The sequence below is a fragment of the Electrophorus electricus genome, chromosome 5, assembly GCF_041902795.1.
Source record: "Electrophorus electricus isolate QZ-2024a chromosome 5, ASM4190279v1, whole genome shotgun sequence".
Classification (NCBI taxonomy): Eukaryota; Metazoa; Chordata; class Actinopteri; order Gymnotiformes; family Gymnotidae; genus Electrophorus; species Electrophorus electricus.
The window spans coordinates 29628530-29655023 of record NC_137501.1 but is presented as its reverse complement, the minus strand read 5'-3'; the positions used below and the strand labels follow the sequence as shown (position 1 = coordinate 29655023).

Below are 26494 nucleotides of genomic sequence, written 5' to 3'. Positions count from 1 at the left end.
TACCTTTAACGAACAAACAGCTCCCTTATTTAAAAACAAAAAACAAAAAACAAAAAAAAACATTTCCTCCTCAGCTGCCCTCAGCCCCTTTAGGGCGGGAGTCAGGAAGTTTATCAGCCAAGCCCGTACAGACTTCCTGCTCGCCCCGGCGGACTAGCGTGCTCCCTGCGCCCGCGGTGCGCCCTACACCGGCTGCCTCCGCTGCACCCGGTCCGCTGCCATCGCGCTCCGCCCTGATTTGCTTATCTAAGCAGCAATTAGTTAACGCACGCTTGTGACCGAGGCCTCGCCAATGTCACACCACAAATCAGAACCTGCTGACAATGTTTCCCACTCCGTCTCCAGAGTTGGGAAACCGCATTAGCCGTTTCATTACCTCTGCAGCCATATGGAGGGTGAGGACCCGAGTCCCCGTGCCAGTGGAGGACTGCCACCCTGTCTGCGGCAGCGACGGGGTTCCTTAACACCGCCAGTTCCACTCCTGTTCTCAGTGTGCCGTGGTGTTGGGGGAACATGGTGCTGAAAGATCTGGAGGGCTCGTGTTTCTGACCGTCCTTGGGGCTCTGGGCTGTCGTTCGTAATGAGTTACGAGCGGTTTATGGCAGCACGGCTCTGACCGATGAATTCACTCCCTGCCTTTGATGTAATTATGCTTGATAGCCTTCATGATGTACCAGAATCAAGAGACGAACACTGTGGTTTGATATTTTGCCTCATATCTTGGTCATTATTACCTCTTTGAGTTTGTTCTTAAGACAGAAACACTTGTTTGGGATCTGAGACTCTCGTACACACATGTTAATATATCGACTCTAATTAAGATATCCATGCAGCACTGGTCTGAACCCCAAAAACATGTCTAACCTGTGTGTTAAAACATTAGTAAAACACACTGAATCACACAGTTTTCCTGGAGGATTTAAATTACACCAAAGAAAAAACTTGTTGCATCATATTTTGGGCCTTGTTACTCCCCCAGACTCCAAGACTGAAGAGTGTAGTGTTTATACATGGACTAGCTGCTTTCAACACTTTCAAAAGAAATGTTTTGGAGAATGACCCAAAACCGACTGCTAAGTCTGGCCTTGAGTATGCTCTGTGTTTCATGTTTTTCACTGCTCACCCATTCATTGTTAAATAAACCTTTAGCATGCGCAGCGGGCAGTTATGGATAAAGGCCCTGTGACCCTTGCTAAAGTGTAATCCCATTTCCCAGCACTCGGTGAATTAGAGTCCCAGTCCATGCACTCACCGGGGCGTGTCGTAACCTCACACTGTGCGAACCCTAATCCCAGCTGCACTGGAACGTAATCCCAGGCCAAACCCTGGCAGAGACGCACTGACTAAAGCAGTACCTAACACTGTCTCGCCATGAAAAGCTATGTGAAATGTGATTAAAGATTAATAGATTCTATTTCACATTAATAATGAATAAATTCTATTTCGGTCTGTCATAAGGAAGGTACTTTGGTGATCACAGTTCTCCACGTATCACATTATTGAAGGACAATATTCTGTATTCTGACCGTCTCCAGTTAGCTCATCCTGCTCTAAATCTGTTGTCTGTTTTTCTTTCTCTCTTTCTCAATTCTTTATCTCATCCCACATCTCTTCCATTTTGTTTGACTTCTTTCCTTCCATCTCTCCCTCTCTCACCCTCTCTCTCTCTCTCTCTGTCTCTCTCCGATCTGCCTGTGTTGCTATGGAAACGCGAGCCCATCTCTCCAAGGAACATGTCTGTTACTGCGCCGTGCTTGCCTGAGATGCAGGATAATGCAATTGCTGCCTGTTTTTCTCCCGCTTCAAGCCGGTGACCTGGGTGTGTTTTAGCCCACGCTGGTCCCAGCTAACTCAGGAGATGGGCACTCGGTTGTGGAAACACCCACTGGGCCAGAGCACTAACACAGTCCCCCCCCAGCACACATTGAGTCATCAGCAACAATGCAGAAACAATTCAATAACAAGTCCATTAGACAGACTTGTATCATGTTTGATACCGTTCCCTCGCAGTGCATGTAGTCGAAACACGGCCGGAACAGCCGGGGCGTTTGTGAATTTCATTTCCCCTCATCCCTCCACACAAACAGCCTCATTTATCACACTTTATTAAATCTCAGATGTTGATAGCACGGTTTTGTCTGATAAATCCAGAACACCACTCGGTTTTGTCCCAGAGAAAAGACGCATGTAGAGAACCCAGATAAGAAAAGTGTTTAAAGTTCAGCTCTGCGCTCATCTGTGCCTGCTAGCTGTTGTGGCACCACAGTGCCATTTGTCTTGGGACCTCTGACTCTTGCTTAATAATGCATTGCGTGGAAGTAACATTTAAATCACACATCCCAGGGGTGCTGGAGTCTTGACGCGAGTGGTGCAGTGGGCATTTCATGACTAGGCTGAGATGCTTTATTAATAAACAACCCGCACAGTATCCCCTAAAGGAGCCGGAGACACTGAGGAGAGTTGAGTGACGGCTTCTCCTCAGGGCAATGCCTAATTCACCGATTGAAAACTGAAACTGAATTGATTCAGTCCCTGATTTGCTGAACCCTGTACTGACTCAGTAGATGATTCACTGAACACTGAACTGATTCAGTCTGCCAGTGAGGAATGATCTAGAAGGGTATGGTGAGTTTACCTGGTACTGGCACAGAGGGTCTCACTTGTTACATAGGAGCAGAGCAAATTGGCCAACTTTGTTTATTGTTTTGGAAGGTTTCATATTTATTTTTCATTTTGCACTTTTTTTTATGCATTTTTTTTTGAGTCATAAAAAGTAACACTTTTGTGCTTCCACCCAGCCACTGGCTCCGTGTGCTCGGAGGAGAGTGGAGAGAGCCTAAACGTGTCATACTCAATCACACGCGACTGCGAACCGACCGGCACAATCTCGGCAATAAAGACGCTCCTCTCCCTACTGCAGAATAATTTAGCAGTGTGTGATGCTAAAGGCAGGTTGACATACATAGAGATGCAAAATAATGTCACCCATATCATGCAGGGATGGTGTTTTTTCCAGACAAGCCACTCTGGAGGGCAAATTTACTGACAGGTGAATACGGCCATGTGTATTGTAAAAGGGGTTAGTAGCATCAGACGCTGTGTTTTAGACACGCCCGATTAGATTTGCTGCCCAGAGAGTCTCGCGCCGTCGCTTTGAACTGGGGGAGCGTGGCCGACAGCAAGCCTCTGACGAGACTGCTGCTTTCTCCTAACCCGGCAGCCATCCCATGTCAGGCCTCAATTTAACGGGATTCCCATAATCCCCTCTGAATACGGCCAGGAGACTCCGGGCCCAGGACAGCCGAGACGCCGGGCAGGAGGAGATGAAAGTCACATTATACAGAGACAAAGGTCATATCTGTGTGCACTAATGAGACCATTTCGGACGGATCGAGTGAACGGAATATGTCCGCTGCGTCGTATGCCCTCAGCAAGCTCCATTTATTCAATGTTTGGTTAGAACAGCTTTGTCCTTTGTTGCTCTCTCTCTCTCTCGCTCTCTCTCTGTCGCTCTCTCTCTCTCTCTCTCTCTCTAGTTTTTTTCCCCCATTTGTATATCCCGCTTTTATCGTTAATTCTTTGTTTAGAAACGTTCTGTCTTTTTCTCTTTTACCGTCGCCGGCCATCATATTTCAGCAGTGGCACTGACATTGTTTTTCCAACAGGCTTATTGACTGAATTCTCCCCTCCGCCTGTAAGTAATTCTCGCCAGCCTTGGCTGAATCAATCGCTGGGGTTTTCCACGTCACCCCCAATGGCACATCACTCCAGGTGGGGGGTTTGGGGGTAGTGGTGGGCTGGTGAGACTATTGGGCTTAATGGCTTAAAAAAACCATAACTCAGCTTTGATTACACAATTTCCCTGCGGAAGAGTCGCGTGAGAGCACACCGGTGGTGGGGGGCTTGAGGAGCTGTTCAGATGCCAACAGCACCTGTGTATCAGTGCGGGTATACAAGGGAGAGAACAGGCACCGCGCGCGTGCTGACAAGGCTTGTTAACTTTGTACAAAGCGTGCGTTCGGCAAACGTCGTGTTCAGCTGGGCCCCTTTAGATGTTTCCTGAGAGTTGATGGTTTAAGAGTTTTGGGGGAGGAATCCGTCTGTATTTTGTTTTGTTAATGACCATCAGCTAAAGCAAGACGTCTACTGAATTTAAAAAAAGAAAGTTCATTTTTGCTTCTTACTCCCGTGATGTGGCATGTCTCTGACCGTCTTGTACTTACTTTATGTGGTATGTAGTATTACTTTATATTAGAATGATAATGTGGAAATTAGATTTTCCAGAGGCAAACAGGAGGTTTTGCATAGACTAGGATTATTGCAAAAGAGATAAATTATAGTTTGCTGCACGCTAAGCTGTTGAGGGGCCTACATATATGTTTCACTCCTGATAGGACATAATTAACACATTTGTTAGATGTGATCTGGTGCTACAGCAGCTGTTAATGCAATAGAATCTTGAATAATTAAATGAATTATCCCCTATTATTAAAAAAATAGCTTAATTGCTGTTAGGAGTTGGAAACCCTGCTTTTAAACGGTGGGGGTACGTTAGTAGAGCACCGCACACGTTACTGCATGGCTGTATTTGCAAAGGCTATTTTGAAGGTGTATTTGTCACTATGCCACCATTTCTTCCCTACAATTTCTCTTGTTATTTGAGCATTTTTTGCCTTCTTAAACTACTTGCCAGTAGACCTTAAAATATTCATCCTGTTTTCCATGAGTATCAGTATTCTGGATTTTGCCTGCTTTTCGCCAGCCATAATGGGCTGAACTTCATTATCCGCTGTAAATATTTGCTGCCAACATGTTTTTTCGAACCCACCCCACAATAACCAATCGTTCTTTTTCCGCTTTTGCGCCAAGGGCGTAAGGACAGAGGAGGCTTTTTCATAGCCTTGTGGGTAGCTTAAATTTGCACCCTCCGCTTTAACTCAGTCCCGAGACCCGGGGCCGACACGCTAGAACCTTCCACGGTAACGAGCTTGATGAAGTGGGCTCATTAGCTTCTACCTGGGGGACGCGTGTGTCCGTGGGCCCCCGCGGTGTATGCCAGGATGAGGACACTGTGACAGGCTACCAGCTGGAGCCGACCCAGCCTGGGTCACGGCCAGCTGAAGCACGCTGACCAGCTCTGGGCTGCCGGCTGCCGGAGGGGGTTTTATTCACGGGAGCGTCTCGGCCTCGTCGCACTCCGCTGTTGTTGCATTTTTTTCTCCACCCATGTTCTTTACTTATTAATAATAAAAAAGCAGAATTTAAGGAGATGCAAATTGGACCGGGGACTGGCGGAGTTTTAGCGGTAGCTGATGCAGAAGCTTGAGTAATTGGGATAACAAACGCAGGCGTAAAAAAGGAACACAAGTCAGGGCGTATTGTTTTCCGTCCTTTTGTAGAGGTTCTTCCGTTCTCTGGGCAAGGTTCCTTCATCGCATGTGCTGTTCCCCGGGACTGCCCGGTTCCTGCAGCACACCTGGCAAAGGGAGTGCGTGCACTGTGATATTGATAAATATGTGACTAGCTCTGGACACGAGTGTCTGCCCAGCGTACTCGTGATGCCGTGTTGATCTTTTCTCCGGTGTTCTTATCCAAACTGCAACCCCAACGCATTTCTCCTAATGAAGGCAAAATGAAGCCTCAAAATGTCTTAATGGTTGCGGATGTTGGGCACTCACTGACCATAAAAGTGTGGTTCCCTAATATAGATCCAGATATCCTCAAAATAAAATGTCTATTCTGCACTGTGTGGAGTCCTCCTAGCCACCAATTTATCAAAGACTCAATGTGGTGGAACGTAGAGGCCCAAAACAACAAAATGGTTTCACTGTTTGGGCACCTAAGGACTGAATTGTAGCTGCAATTTATGACATCTAATGTTTAATTGTCACGTTCGTTAGGACAGCTCAGGCTTGTTAATGCATTTAACGCATGTAAAATTATGCTAATCTCGTAAAATCCAAACTGCTCAGTCTGCCATGCTTGTCCCTCTCCACACCTTGTTGGTCTGCTAGACTCGGCACTCGGGTTTGGAAGTACAAAGCATGCGAGTTTTCCTGTTTGGCTGCTTGAAGTGCAGACGGCAACTCTTCGGGGACAGATTAAAATATATTCAAAAGCACTCGTCGGTGAGTGGATCCTTACACATAACTATGATTGGGAGTGGGCGGTAGAGGGTGATGCATCCCTCCCTGTCTCTCTCTCTCTCTCTCCGGCTGATGCACAACAGCTCAACCAGCTGCTCTGTGTATAGATTGCCAGCAGTGGTGTGTGGTGTTGTGACATCAGCACACGGCATTAATTACAGATCCACAAAGGCCTGTAATGTGGAGATCAAAGACATCCACAATCAAGCGCGTCCACCGGCCTCCTCCTGACCCCCCTGGCCTGACCTGAGGCCTTCACAGTCCCGGCAGGTGCACGAGCGCCTCCGCGCTTCAGATCAGGACGTAACCAGGGCAACGGGCACGGAACGCACGGCGGCTCTAAGGATGGACCAGCCTACCTAGATCCCCGCATTTAAACTGCCTCTTGATGCTAATTTGTCCGACACCTACCATTGTTTGCAAGAATCCTTGATGCAGTGCTTGGTGCTGATGTGTCTTATTTGTTGTGTGAAATGTCTCGCGTCCCGATGTCGCGATTATATCCTCCCATTTACTTGCCACTACTCCCTTGCAAAAGAGGTTGTAACATTAAGAACAAAGTTAATAAACAAATAATCAATAAAGACACATGGCTTCAGACTGGCTTCCATCTTAATAGATGGAAGCCTGCTGTAATCGGACGTTCTGTCCGGCCGGCTGGGATGGTTGATGGGTGGCCTGCTTCTCTCCTCGTCCTTTGACCTTTTTAGTGGCAGCGGAAAAAAAGCGGAACGGGGGCACATAGGCGGATCGCTCCCAGTGTGCCTCGCTGCCGCTCGATACTAAAAGCTCGTACGTGATTAGGAAAAACGCGGGACAAACGCTACGTCACACGTTCGATAGGCACGGCGATGCTATATTGACTCGGAACACTAATTAAACATATTTTCGTCCACATCGACTCTCCAATTGACCGTTTTTGTTTTGTAGCCTCCTAGGTAACGCCAGCAATTATGGGGCCATTTAAATCGCCTCCTTTTACCCCCTCAGTTTGTATTGACTGATGTAGCAAGCATGTTGTTTTTTTGCAAAGCCGTCACCAAGCTTCCTCTGCCTTTCCACTCCCAGGTACCATTTCCGTGAACACCATCCGCACGCCCTACCAGGCCCCGGGAGAGAGCGAGATACTGGACCTGGATGATAACCTGTACCTGGGAGGGCTGCCCGGGAACAAGGCAGGCCTGGTCTTCCCCACGGAGGTGTGGACGGCGCTGCTCAACTACGGCTTCGTGGGCTGCGTGCGCGACCTGTTCGTCGACGGTCAGAGCAAGGACGTGCGGCGCACAGCCGAGGCCCAGAAGGCGGCCGGCGTGAAGCCCTCCTGCTCTAGGGAGGCACCCAAGCAGTGCCTGAGCAACCCCTGCTTGAACCACGGCGTCTGCCGGGAAGGCTGGAACCGCTACGTCTGCGACTGCGCCGCCACGGGCTTCCTGGGCCAGTCCTGTGAAAGAGGTGGGACAGGCTTTGCTTCCCTGTGCCTTGGTTTATTCATTTCAATGTCCTGGGATTTTGTAGTGGGAGAGGGGTTGGGGGGGGGGGGTATGGGGGTGGTCTGGACGGCCAGCCTTTGCCCGCGCTGCGTCGGTCCAGGCCCAAGAACTCCTCCCAGGCCGGACCGGGTCCGGTCGAGTCGAGGGCATGCGATGAAACGGATGTTGCGATGTAAGTGAAGGGCTGGCGGGGTAGCACCAGGAATGCGAGCGCTCCGCGCGAGAGGCCACGGTCTCCGCAGAGACCCCGAGTGTGATCGCACGATGTCCATATCACAGTCCTGCGCCGTTAAAAAGTCAAGCCGTTTGTGTTTTATGGGCAATGTAAACTTTACGCTCAGAGCAGCAGTCATGGTATCTCACGGCGGACAGTTGTTTTGTGTGTTGTGAAATTCAGTGTGACAAAATGAGTGCGTGACTTCCATCCATTCCGTAATGTGTGCAAACCTCCTTGACATGAAAGTGTTTCTATATAAATTGTGTAAATGAGCCTTTGTAGTAACTGAAAGACAAACTGCTCACAGTATCTCTTTACGCTCTATAAGAGTTTATTAGTGGACCAAATTACATTTGAGTTTCTGAAAGAAAACAAACAAAAAACATACATGACCTGCTAGGTCTCCTGTCATGGTGCTGCCCACATCTGTGGAAAAGCGTAATTGGTTTAGAGTTCTTGAATCTGCCTTTCCTTGTGTGAGGTAGTAGGAAGGGGGGGGCAGAGGTAGAGAGAGGTAGAGAGAGAACGAGAGAGAGAGAGAGAGAGAGAGAGTTGTCCCTGGGAGTGTAATTAGGGAGATCGCTTTCCCACTTGGCTGACGTGTGTCTGAGAGGCACTGTCTTGCCAGCTGCCCTGTGCGTGCCGTGGCAGATGTTGCTGTTTATTGTAGTGGCAGTGCTCCGCGGGCTCTCGGAGCGAGACGGCGGGCCGACGCTACCACGTGTGCCCTCTGCTCCTCTGCTTTGCTTTCATCTCTAGTTGGCCTGTGGAGGAGGTGTGAAAGGTCACACACCTCGCCGCTCGCTCGAGGGAGAGACAACGCTGGCAGCAGAGAGGCGGGTGACCCCGCTTTGGCCGACACACCTAGCCAGCATGCACAACTGGCCCAGATAAGAGCCCACTGACCTCCCTTACTGAGACCGAGGCCGATTAGCACAGCAGGTAATGAAGAGGGGCCCTGCCTGTGAGTGCACACACACACCCAAACACACACATAGTATGGAGATCAGACATGTAACCCTGGTCTGCAGCAAAAAATCAAGTTATCCGTGCACAAAGACACAGTCACCGGCTAGCCAGGGCCAGTATTTAAAAACAAAACAAAAAACGCCAACATCGTGGCGTTTTCTCATACGGTGGTGATGAGAGAATTCTGAGAATGGTGTGATAGGGGAAAATGTTCCAGCAAAAGGGCATCCTGTGGACAAGTCTTCAAGAAATGCACAACCCATCATTCCTATAACAGCAGACCACCAGTTCAAGTGCCACCGCTGTCTAAGAGAACCAGAAAACAAGCGCAAAAAAAAAAGGATCTCTAAGCAGTGGAAAAACATCGCCCGGTAGGTGAAACCAGATCTCCGCTGTGCCACGCTGATGGGAAGGTCCGAATTTGGCATGAGCAGCGTGAACTGATGAGTCCTCCCTGTCTGGTGTCAACAGCTCGGGCTGGTGGAGGTGGAGTATTGGTGTGAGGAGTGTTTTTGGCACACCCTGGGTCCTCCGATACCCGCCGATGAACACTTGTACAGTAGGACAGTAGAAGCTTACCCAAGTTCATCCCTTTGTATGGTCATGGATTCGTTCCAGGGAGAAGACAATCGGTTGCCCTGTAGAGCATCTCTGGGACGAGGTAAAACAGTCTTTCCGGAGCATGTCGGTCCCTCCCTCTAATTTGCGACACCAGCGGAATGCTATCCTGTCCGCACGGGCCGAGATTCCCACGGAGCAATTTCAACACTGAGTTCAACTTGAATCGCCATATATACGGCCAGATAACTCAAGCTTTATTTTCTGACAGGGGCCCTCCACTTTACAGAGAGCTTGGGTGATGGGTGCGCTGACACCATCAACTGTACCATAAGAGCTATGCAGGATGAGGTATGAGGAATACATTTTGTCCTCCTTCGGGGAGAGAAATCTTGGGGCAGTAGGCCGCTCTTCTCCTTTTGCTAAGTAATAAATCAGGCCCTCTTCCATTAAACTCGACATCGTTGTGAATCACCTTATTTTTGCAACACCGTGCAAGATTTCCCCTCAAAATATGCCCACCTCTCTCGACGCAGTCCGTCAGCTCCCATACAGCTCAGCACTGACAGGCCTGTTGTAGCAAGCTCCGGATGGGTCTGCCAGACGGATACGAACCCTGCGTTGGGTGTCATTTATAAAGGAAATGGCGTGTGCCTGTCGCAGCCCCCCTTAGGTTGCCCCTCGCCACCCCCGCCTTGCTTTACACTGTGGCTGTATTCCCTCACCATCACAGTAATGCACACCTATAGGACTCCACTGGGTGCGCTCTTCCACAGACTCTGAAAAATGACTTCCCAGAACTCATAGGGTTTAGTGTCTGCTTTTTGGAATGAGGGATGTGGGGGGACTACGATCTTTCTTCTAGCTTTGGAAATGGGCTTCACAGCGTTCTCTGTTCCTCATACACACACACACACACACACACACACGTACACGCACGGACTACTCAGAAAATAAGTCAAACCCCAAAATTTGGCATCAGAGTGACAATCCCAGCAACAGTATATATACGACGGAGTTAACCTATTAGACTAGCCTGAGGTGTTTATTGCGACTTATATAAGACGGCAGATTCCCTATGCAGTGCCAGACATGTGGGTGTCTTTCTTTTGCAGCCTGTCTCACTCTCTTGGTCTCTATCTCTCCATTTCTCTTTCCCTTTTCTCTCTCCTTCTCTCTCTCCCCCACTCCTGCTCTCTCTGTGCTCGGACCCTGGCGTGCAGCCAGCTGTTGTGATGCCTCCAGATTGCTGCTTCGCTTGCGCGCCCGAGCCGATGGAACTGTCAGAAGAATCAGGCTGCTCCTCACTTATCCACGCGTGGCACTCCAGACCCGTGAAGAAACCCCGATCACCGCATATGGCTCTGCGCAGGGAGGAAGAGAGGGAAAGAGGGAGAGAGAGTGAGACAGAGCGAGGGAGGGAGGAAGGAATGAATGATACAGTAGTCTACGCCTTTGATAGAACGCCTGGATTTTCCACTCCTGCTCTCAGCGCACGGCCCTCAACATCCACCTCCTCCTCTGTCCTTCCTTTCTTCGTTATCCCTCTGCTGTTGCCTAGTAGGAGAGGGAGGAACGTGTGTCCAGATGGTGCTGAGTGCTCCGGGAAGGCCACGTGGATCCTCCCTCCTAACGAGGTGACACAGTGCAGGCTCCACCTCGGAGACTGAGTGCTGTCTTTAAGGCGAACAAGGCCCCCGATTTCCCCAAAGTGTCCCGGTGATGAGATTATCTCGGGTGTTTTAGGGGGCCGACGTTCACGCCCCCTTTGACTCGCGGTGTTCTTTGTGCTCCAAACGTCGAAGCGGGAGGCGAATGACAGTCGTTTTCTGTTCCCCTCTGCCGCGTTTTTCTCCTTCTCTCTGCAAACTAGCAGAGCGAGGTAGAGGAACTTCTCTCTGAATTCACGGTTGTCGTTCCCAGTCACCCCCGGCCCCAGTACAGATCCTCAACACTTACACACACTCGCCCACATTGTCCTTTTCATGCAATAACGGGACCTTTGGCAAGACCATTCTGCTCTGCTGTACCAGCACAGGTTAGTCCGGTTCTTTTCCACGCAGGTGCTACAGTCAAACAGGAGTTTCACCACACAGGACAGAGAAGTAGGGACATTTTAATTCAATTGTTGTGTGAGTTCAGAATCATCACTGAGGTGTTTTTTTCTTCTTTCATCAGTAAAAGTTGTGGAACAAGTAACCCTCCATATGGAGCGCTGTGCTTCAGTGACTTTTGTTAAAGCGATGCAAGCATTGGGTGCCCCCCTTGGGAGCTGTTACTGTCAAAAATTTCGCTCTACACAGGAATTATTTATACATTTCCCAACTCTTTCTCTACTTGTCGTCGTATAACGCAGTTATTCCAAATAAGTGGGTGCCGTTTATTCGCGTGATGTGCGCGCTGTGGCAGGTATGAGCTAACCCGTGGAAGTCGCGTCGCGTAACCCCATTAGCGTGGTGGTAATTATTCTCCGAACCAGACACCATGGCCCGTCTGCCCTATGAATGCGGCACTTTATTAAGCCTGCCGGGTCCCTTCACAATCCCAGCTCACTGCGCCTCTCATTCCGTACAGCGTGGCGCGGGGCGACCCCGGCTCTCAGCAGTGCGCTCACGTACGGGCCATCGCTCGTGCAGTTGTTGGGAGTGCGTGTTTGAAACGCGACTCGCGGCTTACGCCCGTCTCGCCCGCGTGTTCGGCTCCGGGCTCCACCAGACGTCTTGTATTTTCTTTTGTGTTTAAGGGCGTTGTACGTACACCGGACGTGGCGGCTGAATTGCAGGTGACGTCTCAGAGCCAGCTCTGAGTTACTGCTTCGAGTTACTGTCGAACGCGGCTGAGTCCGCAGCAGCCACGGCAGCTGCACTCCGGACACATTTAATGAAACACGATGTCACGGGTTGAGACGGGCATCTGACACGTGTCCTGCAAACAGGAGGCAGGTATCTGAGCGGTTGTTCCTCGCTGTTTACCCAGCATTTCTTGCTCTTCCACCAGTGTGTCGTAAGCATTTGCGCTAAGGCCGATTTAAGTAATAGCACCCCCCCCCCCCCCCCCAATCACGCACTATTAGAAATATTTAATATGTTGGTATGAATGCACCACTGGAGACTTTAACACGGTGTGTGTGTTAATTGTCATTTGAGCTCCATGTTGAGGTACGCTAAATACAAATCAGTGTATGATGGTACATTTCTAGCTAATGACTGTCATCGCAGGCAAAGACGGAATAAATGAAATAATAAAACAAAAACAGCTTTTCTGAAAAAGCATTCCTGATGCTACCCGGTGCTGTGTTAATAAATATCTGGAAGGTGATCAGGTGTTTGTCAAGGTTTCCCCCAGCGTGCGTTGGTTCCTGCGGTAGCCTGCCCGAGCGTTAGTTGCCTGCGTGGAAGATGCTAGTGCACTGCTAAACTGGACTTTTTCTAGAAGCCCCTTGGGGTAATCCTTCAACACGATTAATTTCAGAATGAAATGTTGTAAACCAGGGCACCTGCTTTATTGCAGTACTGTTTATCGTTATCTTTTCCTTTTTTCTTTTTTTTAACTCGCAATGGGCTCCTGCATTATTGTGCGAAGATCATAATTGTGGAATTGGTTCATTGATTGCAAACGTTTTGGGAGGGTATCCATGCTTCCCCGAAGGCTTCATTCAAAGTCGACTTCACTGTGCTGAGAACAAACCTGAGATCGCTTGTTTCCGAGCTGGGTTGAAAGAGGGCGAAGGCGTATTTCTGTGAGGGTTGCTCTTCAGATATAATGGGGAAATGCATGACAGATTCTTATTTAGCACGTGGCGGTCTTGCTGATGGAGCCGCCCCGTCTGTCCGCAGACGCCACCATCCTGAGCTACGACGGCAGCAAGTTCATGAAGATCCATCTGCCAGTGGCGATGCACACGGAGGCCGAGGACGTGACGCTCCGCTTCCGGTCGCAGAGAGCCTTCGGAATTCTCATGGCGACCACTTCCCGGGACTCGGCCGACACCCTGCGGCTGGAACTTGAGACTGGACGTGTCCGGCTTACTATTAACCTAGGTACCACGCATGCACGCACGCACGCACGCACAAACACCGAGCACATACACACACACAAAGACAGACAGACACAACCTGCCAAAAGCTAGGTACACAAAAATCTGTACTGACAATGGAAACCAAATCATAAACTCTCCAAACCATACTGTTCCTCTCCATAAATGACAATAATACTTGAACTAAATGCTGTAGAGAAGCACATGGGATGAAGTCTCAATGCCTAGTGAACTACTCCAGGGCTCAGATAGACAGCTGGATGTGTGGGCAGCGTGTAGCCGGAACAGAACCTCAGGAAGTGCACCGTGCCGCTCTGAATCTCAGAACCAGGCGTGTGAAGCCCACCTTCAAACAAGGCATGACTAACTGAGACGGGCAGTAACTGTCATTGTTTTCTGCAGCCCAAGAACAGCTGGCACTGCGATGAAAAGAAAAAAATCGACGTCTCCCAGTGTAGTTGGAGAGAAAACGACCGTGGTTCCCTGGATGTGCGTGGAACAGCAGTACTGACGTGTGAAAAGCTCCGTTTCTCCCCCACTCGCCTATCAAAGGCAGAGTGGGCCGTGTGCGGGGGTGCAGGCAGCATTGCCTGCTGGGATTGCTCTATTATGTGCTGGGATGTTTGAGAGTAGTCTTTCTCAAGTGGTCCAAGCACTGATCCGAGATCTGCGTTCGTGTCAGTGAGCGACCCGCACATCCCTGTGTAGCTCATGTCTGGGTTAATCACTCTTCCAGAATTCGGAATGCTAATGGAATGATACCAGCAGTAATATTGCTTAAAGTCACTCGTCCAATCTGGTGTTTCACTCGTCGTAATGCATACAAATGCTCGCTGCACTGAAGATCGCCTCTGGCGTACACAACTGTGCTCTGTCCCTTTCACTAATTGGACAAAGTTCCTATTAGTGCTACAACATTGGGGGTTTCTGCTTTATAATACCGCATATGGCGTCTCTTAATAACAACCTCAATAAACTAGCTAACATCGCTCATTTAAAAGAAGTCCTTCCATGGCCATGGTCTCCTGGCCCGAGTTTTAACATTGCATTGATTATTAGTCTTTGTCTTAGATGTTCGATATTTTCAGTTCACTGTTCAGAAGTGTGTGTTCAGGAGCGTACCGAGGCCCGACAGTGGTGTAATCAGGACAGTTCACTAGGTTTTGAGACATATAATCCCAGATTTGACCTGCCTCTCTGGTGCTGAACTACACACACACACACACACACACACACACACACACACACACACACACACACTGTGGAACAGGAGGGAGATGACTCCAGGTGCTTCAATGGTCAGAGTCTGCAGCTCTTCACACACTGCCAGAAGAGCACGCCACTCCTCCCCCTCTCGAGAGAATGCTCAGGCCCGTCCATGACCCCGCCCCCTCAACCCCGGCCCCGCCCACATTGGCGCCGCCCCCGCCCCTCACCCTTCACCCTCCTTGCTGGGCCAGTCCGCTGGCAGCCATTGTGGCATCCGCCATTTAGACAAATTCCCTGCAGTCTGATATATCAGAGCTCTGTAGATAACAGGCAGGAAGGGTCGGAGCGATGGCTCTCCAGAGTCCAATTAGTGCAGGTTCTCTCTCTTCACAGGGAGCTCAGCGCACAAGCCCCTGTCTTCTTTCTCTTCATAGTACGATTGGCTCTGTGTGCTGCTTAATTTATTTTGGGCCATGAAGAGAATGCAGTGGGGGGGGAGGGAAGGCGACCTCCATATAAAAATGGAGCTCCTTACAAATGGAGCACCGCAGTGGAAATTATAGCCACCTTCTCTCTCTCTCTCTCTCTCTCTCTCTCTCTCTCTCTCTCTCTCTCTCTCTCTCTCTCTGCACAGCAGAAGTGCAAATATGCTCTAAAAAGGGATGTGCTTTACCTTGATTATGGGCTCGTTGCTTTAGGAAGGAAGGTTCTCATGCACAAACACCCTTAGCAGCTTCTCCGAAGTCCATCGACACCATACCTGGATGATGCCTTAATGTTTTTAAAAGACGACTCTATCTAAAATGTCCAGATGAGCTTTGGTTTGAAAAAGTCCACCCCCCCATGCGACGAGCAGAGCATTATCTCGGAGAGAGACCTGACGCTGCTCTCTGACTCTTTGTGATCACTTTTCTGCTGAGGTTGACGACGTGCGACAGGCTGTTGCCACGGTGAAGGGGGAATTGCACTGTATTGTTTTGGAAACAACAGGACAGTCCTCAACAGAAGACACCAACAACAGAACACACAAACATGCTCAAATTCTACCTTTTTTTGCCACATTTAAATTACAACCGTTAACATGTTTGGAGTATGTTTCTAGTAGGGTGTAAGAAATGTGTGGGGGATAATAGTTCTTTTCTGGATGCTAATAAATATGGAAGTTAAAGGACCGGAGCAGATGTACTTGTAGGGCTAAGGAAATTGGTTTGCTCGTTATATCCCAGGACCCCATTTTCCCAAAAATAGAACGTAATCCTGATTTCAGGTCCCATAAAGGAGTTTTTTTTTTCTTCAGAATACCTCATAAACTTTTTTGAGATTTTTTAAGGGAAAAAAGTAAATTCTGTGTGTTTTTATATTGTGTATGTATATCACAATATAGAACCATGACAAAAGTATTAAATTTAAATATAACTTAGGAATTGGTAGAAGAGGTGAGTATTTTTGTAAGACAATTATTTCTCAGTCAGAACTTTCAAACTTTAAAAGGAAAGGTCTCTATACTCTACCAGCATAACTCGGTGAATCATCAGTCCAATTAGCATTCAACCTCCCAACTGTGCTTTAATGTAGAACAGTGCATTGTGGGTAAAGATTTATCTTTCCTATTTAATCTTTAAGGTAATTAAACAGGTCCTAAATGAGGCTTTGTTTTAAATTAGCATTATGCTAAATATGCTTAACATCCTTGAATGTTAAGCATATTTATCCAACAGGTAAATGTAATGGAAAATGTCATCTCAGGCCCCAGGTCATTTCTCTTTTATTCCAGTCCTACCCTAGATCCCGAGTCCTCCCCTCTCCAGTGGGATTTCAGTGATGTTCACACAAGTGGACACTTTCTGTAGTACACCCATGCCACTCTTCATTAACATGCATTTCACAGAGAACACGTGACTAGAGCATGGTACAGGAACACGGAACTCCCTCTGCGATCGCTTATTTTGTGCGTGCTCAAAGACCTCAGGCGTGTACTGACAAACACAATCTTGCTGCTTCTAGGAGGTTCACTGGTGCTGCAGAAAACAGTGCTGACCTGCACAAATCTCTTTTCTAGTGTTTAACCTTATTATTTTGGGAAAAGGGGCCTGGGGCATCTGTTTGTAGTATCAAACACAATGCTATTGCAGCAAACGAGTCTATATTTAGGTAGTTGTGCAACACTGTAAACATATATTTAAGCAAGAAGCTCCTTGCCTGTAGTGAATTTAAAGTTGGTGTGGTGTCTGTTGAGGAGTTGCGCTGTTGTGAATCGGCTGTGCGAGATTTCACTCCTCACGTGAGCATGCTCCATCCTCCTCTGAGAGAGCGCGAGAGCGAGCTCCCTTTTCAGTGAGCTCCTCGACATTGATCCTGACCAAGGTCCCGCCTCCCTGACACTTTGAGGGGGTGGAGAAGGTGAGATCTCTCACAGCTCCGTTAGTTACGGTACAGCATAACCCAGTACAGCTCCCTTCCGAGTGGCTGAGCCAGACCAAGGGCGTGTCTTAATGCTCTCTCAAAGCCCTTCCCCACTTACACAACCACTCTTGCTAGAGCCAAGGTTCCCTGGAAGAGAACTTAAAGTTGTAGAGCTGTCGTGAACCCAGATCTGTGCCTTTCTGAAACACTGATCCACAATGTCCACAGTGGATTTTCAAAACTGTGTGACAGCCACTTTTCTATTATGTATATTTGGAAAGTTTGTTTCCATGTGTGTGGCCTCTTTTTAACCTAGATTTATCTTACAGTTGCCTGAGTCATTTTGAATGCCCACCTGGTTAGCTAACTTAGTTGTAGTGCAGTAGTTATTAAATAGGCATGCAGTTACTGTACTCTGAAATGTTTGTATTCGGTGTAAACATGCAAGGAAAAAGGAGTTTGGTTTCAATCATGATCCCAGCTGACTAGCTTAAAACCTCACTGAATGCATTCTAAGGAATAATACTATGCTAGTATGCTAAGTTAGTTAACCAGCAAAAAATAAATAAATCCCCTACATTTGGCAAAAAGTGTAATTACAGATTTTCTTCTAGTGAATTAAAAATACTTTTAGTGAGAAATAAAAATCAGTAAATTTTGAATGTCAAACTGAGTGGTACTGTAATGGAGGGTTATTTTGCCCATGCCTCGGGTCTTTTATCAGGTAACCCAATTAGTGAACACACTTTAATGTAGTGATTCTTTGCACTGTATTGCTCCAAACCAAACTTCCACAGCCACCAATATCTCTCCCAGAATTCCAAAATACAGCACAAGGGGGAAGTTTTATCCTCTTTATTCGAAACGCTATCAGTAGCCGATTTGCCCAGGCTTGGGGCTGGGAGTGCAACGGGTGAGAGAGCCGAGGGGTATTGCATGGTGGAGAGCATTAAGGGTGACCCGGGTGTCCGTGCGCTCGTCCCCGGAGGGGTGAACCGTCCACTGTAATGAATGTCTGCAGCTGTAACCTTGAAGACTGAATTGACATCTCATGTGTTCTCCCCCATCCAGACTGTATCAGGAGTAACTGTACCTCCAGTAAGTGACTGTTCCTGTTTCTTCTTCACATTCTTTGTCATTACATCAACCAATGTGTGTTTGTTAACCTTTATGTTCTCACGCCGTGGGGAGAAGGACGGAGTTGAAATGTACTACGTACGTGTGGGTCTAAAAATCATGTTGGGTTTGCGAAGCTGCAATGCTCAGCTGTTTTGGTTCAATCCATGTTACTCTATGCTAAAATCACATCTAGGTGGAAGCTCCTTTGGTTCCTAAGTAGCAACATGAGGAAAGTCTGATTTATCACCTCCAATTACACCGCGGCCAGTGAAAGCCGGGGAGGGTAGGCTATGGGAGGGACTATGGGAGGGACCGTGGATCTCCATGCCAGATGGGGACGGGACACGTTAGCTTGCTTTTAGCATGGCCAGGCTCGAGACAAGTGGAGCAATACTTGAGAAAAGCCGAGCGATGCTTGAGGCATCCAGCAGCCTCAACACAGCCGCCACTGCCGACTCGTCACGGCTTTCCATCCGTTCCGGGCGGACGAATCCGGACGCCCCTCGGGTGACTTCAGAGCCACTGGAGTGTGGCACACGCGTCCAACACAGAACTAGTTCAGCCACGCCAGTTTGCTTGTCTGTCTTTGTGTTTCTTTTTTTTTTTGTTCACTGCCGTGCTTCGTACGCTCATGCTGTCAGACCGCTTGTGAACCGATCGTGCTTTTTGAGACAGTGGGGTGGGGCGACACAGACTGCGATCTTTATTATTCTCATTAGCCTGACTCTCGGTGCATTGAATGGGGGGGGCGCACAGAGTGTGGAGGCAGTGAGCAGTGTGAAAGAATGGCCAGAAAGAAAAGACAAAGGGAGAGGAAAGTAGAACTAGAAGGAGAGAGAACGAGACGTTCGCCCAACGAATTCAATGATTCCTCACGAGGGGCACAAATGTTTCAACGTGTTCTTGATGACCTGTGACTCAACAGCTCTGGCCCTGTGCCAACCTTTTGTCTTTCTTGATACCTTGCTCTCGTTCTCTGTCTCCCTCTTTTGTTTTATTGTTTGCTGTACCACCACGACCTTGGTTTTGAGGCGAGGCGTGAGCAAACCATGTCCTTAGGTGACCCGTTTCCTCTTCACTGCCTCCACCAGTCGGCGTTGGGGTCTTACCCCCGAAACGAGTTCGTAAGCATGTGTGCACCTACTAGATGCAGTCCAAATAAAACTATGTCAGTGCACAAAGGCAAACACAAATACTTCTTGTTTTAATGTCACTAATAAGTCTCTCGGGCCAAGGTAATGGTGATATCCTATGGTTACTTCTATAAATATTTTTGAAAGTAACTCTTGAAACCAAGACTGCTTATTTCTACCCACTGCAAAGAGATTCTTTGCTACTGAATTGCACAGTACTGCTGTGTTCCCCTCTGTTAGGTGCAGTGGTGGTTACGTTGCTATAGTTTTAATTTGCCTGGCTCTTTCTCACTTTTTGAATTATTCTCTGCAGTTTCCTGGGAAGTTCATTATACTTGCTACCCAGAAACCTATATTCGGTTCGCACTGTCACGCAACGGAATGCCGCCCCTGGGTTCTGTCATTCAGAGTCCCTGAGCTACCCGCACGCTCCCCTCCTGACGCTTCCGTCCCAGAGTAGTAATAACCTGGCCCACCAATCTTCCCCTGTCCCAAAAAGCCACCATCGACTCGAGAGCATGTCACTGTCAATTAGGACCCGGCACTCCCTGGGGCATCCTGGGAGAAACAGTACTTAACTGCAGCTTAAGCGCCCTTTGGCCTAAAAGCAGTTAACAAGCAGGGTGACAGCACACAGAGGCACTTCCAAATGGAGAGCCGGTTTCGCTTTGCTCTTATTTGACTTGCACATGTTCCGTTGACCGTGGGCTCTCCGAGGAATTATGGCACCGATTCAATGTTTGCTTTGAGTGCTTGGCCCTGAGGGTGAATTCCAAATTCCAGTATTTTATTGATCGCTGCTTAGAGCTCTTCCTGTTCTTTTACATGCCGTGTATATGAAAAATAGCCATATATTGAAAGTAACCTCGGTTCTTTGTTCAGGATACTAAAACATTACTGTATAGCACAGAAATTGCTAAAGATTGTTATTGTACCATCGACTTACTTGCAGAGTTCTTAAGGCTTCCAAAGGTCTAACACATTTGTTAAAAAAAAAAATGATGTTGACAGGTAATTCATCTGAGTTTTATAGGGTCCTTTCTCCTAACTCTGTGATGGAGAGGCAGTCTGGCTTCATAGTTGTCTCTTAGCTTCAGGCCAGAGCAGGTCTTTAGATGAAGGTTGTGTTGTGAGCGTTTTTTTTTATTTATATATATTATTAAAGCAGCCTAGATAACCCATCTTTGATTCGACCCCACTGACAGCCTGACAGACAGAGACAGACAGGCAGACAGACATGTACATGCGCACATGACAACACTTTCAACGGCTTGCATTAACTGTTCCCGGAGCAGTAGTTCCAGAGAACGGATCGCAGAAACGATCCCCAACTTCCCCGGCAGCCTATATTACTAATGGCAGCTGTCTTACACTTGCTCGAGTTCTAACCAGATATGGTTTGGGTTTTTTCCCCCCACTTCCAGGCCCTTAATCAGCTCAGCGTCTGTCTACACCTGGCCTATCCTCCACGATGTTTCTGCTTACACAGCAAAACTGCCTCGCCCTCCCGTGAGATTGAGCACATTCTATCGCAGACTTCCCGGTGGGGTGGGGCTGGGGGGATTTGCTTTTGTGCCAGCGGAAAGGGCCGGGAAAGCGGAATAATCCGGAAAGAAAAGCGAGAGAAGCCAATGGTCGTTAAGGCGTTGACCGGAGGGAGATCAGTGAGGGTGGGGCAAGTCTATTTGGATTTGGACATCGCTGTATCGAGTGAGTGTGTGTGTGTGTCCTCTGAGTGGGCGGGAGAAGGTAGGGCACCCAGTGGCATGTTCTTTGGAGACTGGGCTACTTCCTGCTCCTCAGGAACATCTCTCCCCATCTCTACACCCCCACCCCCACCCCCACCCCCTTGAGACAGTGGCCGGTTAGAGCGCAAGCTGCTGCATCTATCGCCGATAGGCGTAGAGTTTCATTCGGCTCACATGAGCTATGGCGTTTTGGACCATTAGAAGAAGAACACCTCACCGCAAAGGACCAGCGCTGTATTCGGAACGAAAGCCGTCAGGGGGCGGGTTCCGTTATGCAAATGAGATGGCGCGCTATCCAGCACCATGCAGCGTCATTACGCACTAACCACATTGGAGGCTTGTAGCGACATATTTCTCAATCGTCACGCTGCGCCTTTTTTCCTCCCTGACGTTGGCACTGTCTTCTACTTTCTGCCAGCGCAGATAGTTGGAGCTGGAAGGCAAGATAAACCCACTCGCATGGAAGTCTGAAAACGATCCATAGCGGTTAGAGCAGATTCGGTGAGCATACACGCTTTGCCCGTTTCACTCTTGAGACGCCGAGCACGTAAGACGCCCCACGCACTGTGTGTCCCAGCGAGAGCATCTTCTCTTGTTCTGACATCCTGCAAGCCTCTCTGCACACACGGGAACTGTAAATGGCTTTGCATGTCAGGCCCGCACGCTACTGCCTTCTCTAGTGTGTGTGGTGGGGTGCAGAGAAAGCAAGAGACAGAGTCTAGAAACTTGGCACATCTAGTCACCTCTTTGCAAGAAAGTCCGTCTCTCTCTTAATGGGAAGATGGTTAGAAATTAGAAGCTACAATCAATGTTTTTCTTTAAACGCGTGTGTAACACAGCGCCTCTTCATCTAATGTTCAGGGCCTTTCCCCGAAAGCACCATTGAGTACTGATGTGTCGGTACATTGTAGAGGGAACAGCACCTATAATTCCTCTAGCAAATACCGACAGTTTTACTGCAGCTCTTAGGGAGACAACCGCAACCCACGTTTGGGGAAAGTTTATTAATATACACGTCCAGAAGATGATTTGATTATTTTTTTGTCGCGCTGCATTGGGCACGTTGGCCTGAGCGTCGGCGCTTGCACCTCGAGCTGCGGTAATTGAGCGAGCCAGAGCCCCACAGGAAGAGATTTTGCCTCGTCTGCAGGTGTGTGCGCGCGGGTGAAGGTTGCCGGGGGACAGAAGGGGCAATTAGGCCCACCATTGTCTCGCGGTGTCGCTGTGTCCACGTCTCAGTAAAACACCTGCACACCTCACGCACACATGCACACACACTCACTCTCACACAGCTGGGGAGGGGCTCTGGAGCTTGATGGAGAAAATATGATGTTGACACATCGTTCATAATTCATGTATCTGAGGGAGAAGAAATTCAGTGCTATGGATTGGAGGCTGTGAGATTGTGCCGTGAATAAACAATAGAGACTGTTCCAAGGCTGACTCCACCAGCCCGAAGTTCATACGGTGGGCCGTCTATTACAGCTAAGTTATGCTGCCATCGTGTGGTGAGTGGGGTTACTGCACAACTGATATTGTAAAGTAAAATCCAGCTTTATCCTTTTTGTCTTAAAATGTTTCTTTTAAATGTTTGAAATCTGGTCTGAAATATTACTCTGCATCTGTCAAGATCTTCCCTGAATAGCTCAACTCCTGATTCACACCTGTGTAAGGAAAATGTCAGAAATGGAAAAGAGATAACAACTTTCTATATATAAAGTTTTATACCGATAGGGTTCCAATTAAGACACCCTCTGCTACCCTGAGAGGGTTTATCTTAAATGCCTGGGGGTAAGTAATTTCTATTTGGCCTGTATTTGCTGTCAGCGGAGACCACGCGCGGCTGCCGTGCTGGAGGTAGCCTGGATGCTATTATAAAGCCATGACGTCTCCTGACTTCCATACTGTCCTTTTTGTGTTTGTCCCTCGCCTCCAGCGCCGGGAGCGTGCACGTTTTTAACCCGTCTCTGGGCTGTCTTGCAGGCAAGGGCCCAGAGAGCTTGTCGGCCGGACAGGGTCTGAACGATAACGAGTGGCACACGGTGCGGGTGTCGCGGAGGGGGCGCAGTCTGCAGCTGGGCGTGGACGAGCTGCAGCGCGTGGAAGGTAACGCCCCCCCCCCCCCCGGTCGCTTGCATCACACCACCCTAGCAGACATTAGCTAGCAGACATTACATGTGTTTCAGGGGGAGGAGGTAAGTGGGAATACAGCAGGCAGCCAGGTGCAAAGCTGCAGGTCCGCCGGGTCCACGCACGCCCACTGCTCGGGGACGCACTCACAAATACAAAGACTTTTCCAGGACTTTTCCGGTACTAAGCCCATACATAAACAGCCTCGTGACACGAGGCGCCGAAGTAGCGGCCACAAGCGGCTACGCTGTCATTTCTTAGATATTTTAGTCTGCGCTTGGCTCACTGGCGACTGATTTGATCATTCTCCTGAAAAGCAATTAACTTCCTCGTAGCCAGGCGATGTCGCTGCCAAGTACGTTAGCTGAAGGCAGCAGAGAGACGTGCGTCTGACTTTGAGTTCTTTAAAGTTAGGAATAACCTCTAGACGCTGCTGTCTTTTTTTTTTTTTTTTTTTTTTTTTTTTTTTGAGCAGCAATTTGCTTAATTACACATTAAACCTGAACGGTAGGCGTGTGTTAATGTCAAGCATGACAGTTCCTGGTGAGTGGAACCTGCAAAAGTTCTGTCACCTTATTTTTCTCTACGAGCAGTGGTTACAGGCTTGAGTACGTGCTCAAAAGATAGGGGAGTTGAGTCAAGTATTTTGAATATGTATAGACACTCACGTAAAGTAGATTCCCACAAGGCGATATTAGACAGGGCCGACTTACTGCTGCCCAACTCATCTTTAAGGAGCAGATGCTCTGAGCAGGGGGCAGAGAAACTCCAGCAGATAGTTAGATTCCCTGCTTCAGCACCTCCCAATTCAGCTCCTCCCATTTCAGCACACCCCATTGTATTGTGTAACCTTTTAATAGTCTCTGTCACCGAGCGTCATTGAAGAACCTCTCGGAAGTCTCGGAAGTCCTTTGCATGGACCGTAAGTGCAGAAAAAAAAGTCAAATACAAGAGACTTGACAACTTAAATTCGATTTCAGTTTAGTGCAGTACTTACAGCCAGACCCTGCGCTGGAATGAGAGATTAATCTGTCATCTAAGAAACGGACCCCGTTCAAGTGCACAGAGTGAGTAATTAATGAAAAAACGCTTAGACTTCTGTTGAAGTTCAGCTGTTAAGTTGGGGGAGGTTTTTCTCTTTTTTCAGGGAAATATTCAGACGTTAGTATCTTCAGACATTTTGCAGAACTTCATACAGTGGGCATCCATTGTACTTCACACACTTCTTCAAATTTATTAACAATAAGGAACGTTTTCAAATCCCAGGTAAATGACGCTGTCATCCCAGCTTGACTCCGCTCCTCTATCCTGCAAAGCTGTGGAACTAAGATTATTGTGGAACTAAGTTATTTTAGCACCAATCATACTCTCACCTACAGGGAGTTGCAATCCGCGTTACCACTGGGAAGATTGTTGCTCTGGCTAGCTTGTGTGTCTGTGGACAGATAACGGAGCATGCTGATTTCAGTACGATGCAAGTGTGTTTATTGCACGTCTTCCTAAAGAATGACGATTGTCGAGCAAACAAGGAGCGAATGTGACGCGGCTGGACCGCCGGCGTTCTGTCTGTCCTCTGCATGTCTGAAGTGGAGATCCCCGGCGACCACACCCAGCTGGAGTTCCACAACATCGAGACGGGCATCGTCACAGAGCGCCGCCACCAGCCTGTGGTGCCCTCCAACTTCATCGGGCACCTGCAGGCGCTGGCGTTCAACGGCATGCCCTACATCGACCTGTGCAAGAACGGCGACATCGACTACTGCGAGCTCAACGCCATGATTGGCTTCAAGAACATCATCGCCGACCCCGTGACCTTCAGGTCTCGCTCCAGCTACGTTGCCCTGGCAACCCTGCAAGCTTACTACTCCATGCACCTGTTCTTCCAGTTCAAGACCACCTCGTCCAACGGCCTCATCCTCTACAACAGCGGCGACGGCAATGACTTCATAGTGGTGGAGCTTGTCAAAGGGTAAGTTGGAAGCAGGTCAGACAGAACAGCCACCCTGCTCTGACCAGTGATCTTGCCGGGACTCCGCAAATCCGTCTCAGGTAGCTTCTGGTTTACACGGAATCGAGTGCTTGGTTTCAACCAAATGTGCAGTCGCGGGTACTCATCTTTGATCCGATCTGTTTCCTAGGTAACCATTTTATGGATTCCGAGGTCAGGAATAACTCGGGGCCCTGTTTTTAATCGAAAGAATCATTAGCGTGACACGGATTGGTGTTATCAGCACTAATTCTTTTTTAATTTCTCTAAATGGTTAGGTAGACAATCTGCAATGCTGAGGCACTTTTTATAAAATAGTTTGGCATGCTGTTGTTTCCTTGGTAACGCTTGCTTGGTGCCGAACCCAGCATAAAAACTCACAAATGAGTGAAAAACGGACACCTCAGATACCTCAGTAATGATTTCCTCTGTCTGGCAGGGAGTTTGCTGATCATACCCATCACCACACTCTCTGTGTGTGTGTGTGTGTGTGTGTGTGTGTGTGTGTGTGTGTGTGTGTGTGGTTCATAATGGTGACTCTGGGCTCACTATTCTCCCCCTGCAATCTCCTCTCCCAGCTACCTGCACTATGTAGCAGACCTGGGCAACGGTGCCCACCTCATCAAGGGTAACTCCAACAAGCCCCTGAACGACAACCACTGGCACAACGTCATGATCTCCCGAGACACTAACAACCTGCACACCGTCAAGATCGACACCAAGGTCACCACACAGACCACCATGGGGGCCAAAAACCTGGATCTGAAGGGTAGGCTGGGCTCCTCCCACTTTGTCATCTGCCGAGTGTGCGCGCATGCAGACGGGGGTGGGGGGCTTAGATAGCGAGGGACTGCGTGTTCAGAATTTGCTGTCACACGTGTGCTTCGTAACGCTTACAAACAGACAAGGAGAAGCAACGCTGTGGTCGAGGCACGTTTTCTGTTCCAGGCGTCATCACGGCCACAAACGGCGAGCACTGGCGCACGAGAACCTCTCCACTCAGCTGAGGCGTTCCTTAGTCCGTTCTCATCTCGTCCTGGTCTGTAGCGCCGCTGCCTGCGGAGTCCTCGCTCTCCAGTTCCCGTCTGCGTGTAGCGCGAAAGACGAGTTTGTCGTCTTGCTGTTTCAGCGTCGGGGCCCCGGCGCTCACTGATGGTTTAATGTGCAGTTGTATTTACCATCAGTGATGATGCGATGCAGTACGGCCTTCCCGGGTTTGTTTCCGTGGCGCCTCCAATCACAGATCATGCAGAGCTTTAGTCTGTATCGGCTGTGTTGGTCTCGCGACGTGAGCGCGTCTAGCTCTCGCGTGGCTGAAGTGCGAACCCTGCGCACGGCTTCCAGATCGG

The 26494-nt window shown here is 48.7% G+C and overlaps 1 protein-coding gene across 25 annotated transcripts in view; it reads left to right on the top strand.

Moving 5' to 3' along the window:
• Window positions 1-26494, top strand: part of LOC113578995 (neurexin-1a-like) — a 297820-nt gene that overhangs the window by 144426 nt on the left and 126900 nt on the right. For 14 of the 25 annotated variants that reach the window (XR_014123871.1, XM_081714757.1, XM_081714758.1 and 11 more), the window contains 6 exons: window positions 7215-7598; window positions 13217-13420; window positions 18100-18126; window positions 23012-23134; window positions 24746-25127; window positions 25724-25914. Coding sequence is in view for 24 of the 25 variants with exons in the window: in XM_081714757.1 (XP_081570883.1) it covers window positions 7215-7598; window positions 13217-13420; window positions 18100-18126; window positions 23012-23134; window positions 24746-25127; window positions 25724-25914 (1311 nt within the window). In the remaining variant the exon portion in view is untranslated. Of the gene's footprint in view, window positions 1-7214; window positions 7599-13216; window positions 13421-18099; window positions 18127-23011; window positions 23135-24745; window positions 25128-25723; window positions 25915-26494 lie in introns of those variants that run through there. The other 11 variants (XM_081714756.1, XM_081714754.1, XM_081714755.1 and 8 more) reach the window with 4 other exon arrangements.